Source organism: Clytia hemisphaerica, unplaced genomic scaffold (assembly GCF_902728285.1).
Source record: "Clytia hemisphaerica strain Z4C2 unplaced genomic scaffold, Clytia hemisphaerica genome assembly, whole genome shotgun sequence".
Taxonomy (NCBI): Eukaryota; Metazoa; Cnidaria; class Hydrozoa; order Leptothecata; family Clytiidae; genus Clytia; species Clytia hemisphaerica.
The window spans coordinates 127,456-133,707 of NW_027103541.1; the positions used below are offsets into that span (position 1 = coordinate 127,456).

The window sequence follows — 6,252 nt, forward strand, 5'->3', positions numbered from 1 at the left end:
AAATTATCAAGAGATTGTTGCTCTAATCAAAGATAAACGTCAAAACAAGAGAGAAACTCAACGTCTAGTTCGACAAATCAAGAATGACTGGTTCAGAAACAAAGCGAATCAGGCTGAAGTCTATTACAAACAACATAATCTGAAAGATTTCTACTCAACGTTGCGTGAAGTGTTCGGTCCAAGATCCAAATGTATGTATGTATGTAATAGTTTATTTCAAGTTGACGAACAGGTAGCAACAAAGGCTAATAAAAGTCAACGCTACTTTACAATTTGTAAGGTGATTACAGTTGAGGCACAAGGGCCTCTAAACCGTTCTTGTACAAAAAATCTTTTTAAAATATAATTTTTCACGAGGGCTTCCTCGTACCCTCCATTTAAAATCGTCATTCGATCTGGCTTTATTCATCTCGTCTGCTCTCTTTTTCCACTCTTTGATTTGTTCCCTCTCCATTTTTGTCAAGTCGTCGGTGATACTTAATTTCACGTACTTCTCGTGTTGTTTCAATTCAGTCAACTTCTTCATGAATCTGTATTTGTTATGACTGTCTTTGAATACAACTTTGATTGGGCGCATAACCTTAGATTCTTTTCCAACACGAGAGACGTAGGTTGGTTGAATCTTTAAATTAACGTCATTCAGAAGCTCAGTAACGAAATCGATATCTTCTTTATTTTCATTTTCATTTACCCCATGGATAATGATATTTGCGTCTGTCGATAGTTTCCTTTGGTCCTCAATTTGTTCGTCGATTTTTTCCTCTCGTAGTAGCTGTTTCATGCTATTTACGCTTAATTGATCATTGTGTTTAGTCGCTTCAGCAAAACTTTTCTTACGTGGTTCTGTTGCGGTTTGAATTTTTGCAGTCTTGTTATTCAACGTATCTTCTATCTTGGATGTTAGTTTTGTTTCTAGCGTGGAAAACTGGCTCTGTATTAGATTGGTAACTTGATTTTTATCCTTAATGTATTCCTGATATCTGGCCTGTAAATCTTTGATCATTGTGTTTAGACTTTTTTCACTCTCCAAAAGCTCACACCAGGTCCGCTCGAAAACCGGAACTCTATTGACAACCGACAAAGAGATCAAAGATCGCTGGGTTGAGCATTTCTCTGATCTTCTAAATATTGAAACCGTCACAGATTTGGAAGTTGTGAATGAGATCGATCAAATGCCAGTCGACGACGCACTGGACGTCCCTTTCGATGTAGATGAACTCGACAAAGCAATAAAGAACATGAAAACCGGAAAGAGTCCTGGTCCAGATGGTGTCTTACCGGAAACAATCAAATACGGAGGGCACACTTTGAAAAACTACCTACTCACCTTTTTCAACCTTTTTTGGATTACAGAATTTATTCATTCTGACCTTGTCAACCCAAACATCGCAATTCTATTCAAAAAAGGTGACAGAAGCCAGTGTGGTAATTACAGGGGCATCTCACTTCTGAGCGTTGTCGGGAAACTTCTCGCTGATATAATTTTACAAAGACTATCCACTCTGGCTCGGAAGGTTTATCCGGAATCACAACAAGGATACCGCGAAGGTCGAGGTACCATCGACAGTATTTTCACCGTACGACAAATCATGGAAAAGAGCAGAGAACAACATTGCAAACTGTACATAGCTTTTATAGACTTCACTAAAGCTTTTGATACGGTAAACCGTCAACTGCTTTTTCAAATCTTGGAGAAAATCGGCTGTCCACCGAAGCTAATGATCCTTATCAAACTTCTTTACACTAATGTGAAAGCACGTCTGATCGTCGATGGTGAGTTATCTTTGATTATAACAGTGGAGTAAAACAAGGCTGTTAACTTGCTCCGACTTTGTTTGGTATATACGCAGCGGTCCTGCTAATAGTTGCTTTTAAGAAAATTAAACATGCCACTCCATTCTGATAAGATTCCGCACAGATGGAAAGTTTTTTGATTTGAGACGTCTGAAAGCCAAGTCAAAAGTTATGTATGAATTTCTCCGTGAGGCCCAATATGCAGATGATATTACTGTGGTGAGTGACACTGCTGAGGGTCTGCAAGAACTTCTTGATGCATACAACACAGTATCCAAACGTTTTGGTTTAAGTATAAACGCTGGAAAAACCGAATTTCTTTGTATGGGTCCGGAAATCGTTTTCTTTGTGGACGAAACACCGTTGAAAATGTCGATCGTTTTAAATACCTAGGTAGTTTCGTGTCAAATGACTGTAAACTGAATGTAGAGCTTACATCTCGGATACAAGCTACATCAAGTGCTTTCGGTAGGCTTCGACAACGAGTTTTCGACAACCATGACCTGACAGTGTCCACTAAAATTACAGTTTACAAGCAATGCTTGCTACCGATCCTTCTGTATGGCAGTGAAACATGGGCACTCTACTCCAGTGAAATTCGTCAACTGCGTACTTTCCAACAACGCCATCTCCGCTCAATTCTGAAAATCAAGTGGAGCGATTATATCAGCAATGAGCAGGTCTTGGCTAGAGCCAACATCGATGATATCGAAATTTTCCTTGCGAAAAGTCGCTTACGATGGCTTGGTCACGAAGGACGCATGTCAAATGACAGAGTCGCTAAAATGGCGTTCAAAAATTGAATCTGTTTGTGGAATGTTGAATGATGTTCGTATGGAAAGATACCAGCGAAAGAAAGCACGAAGAAAAAGATAGAATTTTTTATATTTGTTTTTTTCTGAATCTATTGTCATGCTATTTGTTAGTTTATACTCGTTAACGAGTTAAGGCATATTATTATTATTTACTGTTTTCTTTATATCTGCATTTTATTACAATCACCAACCGGGTTGCACCCAGCAACCTATGGCGGATGAAGGTTTTCGACAAGGAGTGGCGAGAGTTCGAATAAATAATGAGTTCTTGAAAGTAAAAAAAAAATCTGTTCTAAAAAGTGTATAAAACTGAATTGTAAAAAACTAATATAAAAATTGTATAAAACTATATAAAACTAAAATCTATAAAACTTGTAAAAAAAAGATTTTAAAAAACTGTCGGTATAAATAAGCTGTATATAAAAAAATAATTAAATTCACATTGAAAGAGTTTTACGGAGAATATGTGTGGTACTTGTTAGAACTATTTTCTTATTTCTTGTAGCTGTGGATTTCCAGGGATTTTCTCAACAAAGTCTTGGACACCCGTTCTCACTAGCCCAAGGGCCCCTACAATCTCTGGTACTACTGTTGTTTTCAAATTCCACATTTTCTGGGTCTCTATTTCAAGATCTTTGTACTTGCTTAGTTTATCAAGCATCTTAACTGAAACATTTCTGTCACTGGGGACACTCATATCGATCAGTAAGCAAGTTCTCTTCTTCCGATCCTTCACTACAATGTCTGGTCTATTAGCCTTTATCGTTCTGTCTGTGTTGATTGGGAAATCCCACAAGATGGTGACATTCTTCGATTCAACTACAGCTGGTGGATGGTGTTCATACCAGAAAGATGCGTCAGTTTCGACTCCGTAATGCTTACAGATGCACCAGTGAAGGTATTGCCCAATACGGTCGTGGCACTTCACATATTCATTTGGAGTCAGTACAGGACAACCAGAAACTAAATGGTCAATAGACTCAACATGTTTGTTACAAAATCTACAGTTAGGATCAGATCCATTTTCTAAGATGTTCGCCTGGTAGTTCCTAGTGAACAAACTTTGATCCTGGGCAGCTAGTATAAAGCCTTCCGTCTCTGCCTTCAGTCCTGAGCTCCTTAGCCACTGATGGGTTGCTTCTATATCTACATCAGCTTGGTGGCTTCGGTGATAGTACTGACCATGCAGTGATTTCTGGCTCCATGTTTGCTCCAGCTTTTTTCTCCCTGCTAACTTGGCTTTGCATTTGATGGATTTGGCAATTTTGGTAGCAGGCTGGTCTAAAACGACGTCAGGTTCGGTGTTAATATCTAATTCCCGGGCGTATTTGTTTGCTTCTTTGACGATGGAATGGGAAGTTTTCTTCTGTTCGTGCCTGTGTACAAGCGCCATCGTCCAGTCACTCGAGCATTCAAGGTATTTACTCATACCAATGGTTGCTATTTTGTAGGCTTGTTCTATCTGCAGAAGGCCTCTACCACCCTTGCTTCTCGGAAGGTATAGAAGGTCAACGTCTGATTTTGGGTGAAGCATTCTATTGCAAGTTGACAACTTTCTTGTCTTTCGATCCATTCTCTGTAAGTCTGCAATGTTCCAATTCAAGATACTAAAGCTATACTGTACTACCGGTATTGCAAGTGTGTTGATGGCTTGTATCCTATTTTTTGAGTTAAGCTCTGTTTTGAGGACTAACCTGATCCTTCTATAGTACTCTCTACGCACTTTTTCTTTCATGGTAGCATGTTGTATTCCCTCACCCTTGTTCACCCCAAGGTACTTGTACGTTTGCTCTGGATCTAATTCCTGTTTATTAAATTTTTGCGTGTTTTGCCAGTTTTAGTTACGAAAGAATGCAAATTTTGTGTGAATTCCAAATCTATATATCAAGCTATATCAAGTATATATGGAGTGCCGTTTGTAAATTAATCAAAATATATTTTGTTTGAAAAAAATTATTAAAAAAAAAAATTATAATTGTGAGAAATATAACGTATTAGGAGCATCCACGACTACGGTTTCGCGCACTCCAGCCAGGGGATCCAATAAACTAATTGTAATATAGTCACGTGACAAAATCCTACTTTCCAGAAAATCTTAGCCCGCGTAGTAGCCCTCTTTAGGTTCTCTTTGAATTACAACTCCACGTGGTCTGGTGCCAAATGACAGTAAATTCCAGAAATAAAATTAGGAATCTATAAACATGAACACAGATCTGATGAACATACGAAATGAAAGGAATCAGTTGTTTCAACGCCGAGCACCAGTAGTCATTCCTCCCCAGTTGAACCCTATAATCCAAGGGAGATATACAATAATGAAGTTGGAAGAGGTAGAGGGAATCTTCGAAGTAGAGGTAGAGTACAGGACGTGGAAGAGGAAGAGAGATTGCAAGAAGTGGAAGGACAATGATAAGACATATTCTCTGCCTAGACTATGGTAGCCTGGATATCCAGCCCGTAAACTTTTTCTTGATTTTGATATTTCTTATGTTTACGGTCTGGTTTACCTAGATCGTCTGCATTCTCATCTGAGGATGATTATGCGGATATTCTGATTGGTTGGTCCAAGCGAATCAGAGATCTGAATGGTGGCGCCATTATAAGAAATTATGCAAGCCGACTTGAAGTGTTCGCCTAAGTATTTGGATGGACCGCGCGGGCGATCAGCAAGGCGCGTACGCTGCTTTGCAAATCTCCCTGATTTTTCTTTTTCGAAGCAAATAACAATAGAATAGCTAGTTATCTCCCTTGGGTGTTTGACCACGCATCCAAATAAAAATAACAATAATGGTAGGGAAGAAGTGCGAAGATCAAAACATGGGAATTATTAGATGTTCTGGTTGTTTTCTTTTCAATTACTTGCTTAGCTATTCTTGTTTTAATCTTCTTAATGACTTGGTTGCATCGTGTAAAGAACTAAAGGTATATCTTTATTTTGCTTCAATTCTTCTTTTTTGTTTGCCAATTTTGTATTGCTGTTTTGGGTTGGATTTTGAAAAAAAAATTCTCCAAAAATCACTTTGCACTTTCTGTCTAACATACTTTCCACCACACTGTCTATATTTTATGGTCAAGGCTGTCATTCTAAATTGATTTACCACTGCTGGGGTACCATCTTGAAATTATGCATGTCATTATGTGCATATATTTATTTTCAGCCATGGGATTCATGCAGGAAAATCTGTCAACAGGGGTTCACCTGATTTCTAGGTGAACCAAGCTCTATAATTTTAGAACTTTGTCTGGCTGAGGTAAAACTTATTTTTTCTAAAATTTTGAGCTTGGATATCCAGGCTAAGACTATGGGCAAGAACCCCCCCTCGGGGTTCAGATAAGGCGGAATATTATCAAATTGGTCGTGCCAAAATGGCACACTTGCAAAGTGTATGGTCAGAAGAGCTTTTAGATTAATACATATGTGACACTTTTGGCTCAATCTTCGATACTTCAAGAGAAAAACCATGGTAAGCAAGAAGTCAAATTACTTTCTAAGGGGTACTAGGTTTGCAAAATATCAGGTATTTTCAAAAAGGGACTTCAACACTGAAATTTGATAGGGTCCATTTTTCAATCTCGGTAGCAAGTCCCCTTACTTTTGCCAAGTCAGTGCACCACCCCCCCCCCAGGCCTAGGAGAGACATTG

The 6,252-nt window shown here is 38.7% G+C and overlaps 1 protein-coding gene across 1 annotated transcript; it reads right to left on the minus strand.

The window, feature by feature from the left end:
* Positions 1 to 3,093: 3,093 nt before the first annotated feature.
* LOC136800006 (uncharacterized) lies at positions 3,094 to 4,143 on the minus strand. Its single transcript, XM_067056625.1, has one exon. The coding sequence runs from the start codon at positions 4,141 to 4,143 to the stop codon at positions 3,094 to 3,096; it is 1,050 nt and encodes a 349-aa protein (XP_066912726.1).
* Positions 4,144 to 6,252: the final 2,109 nt, after the last annotated feature.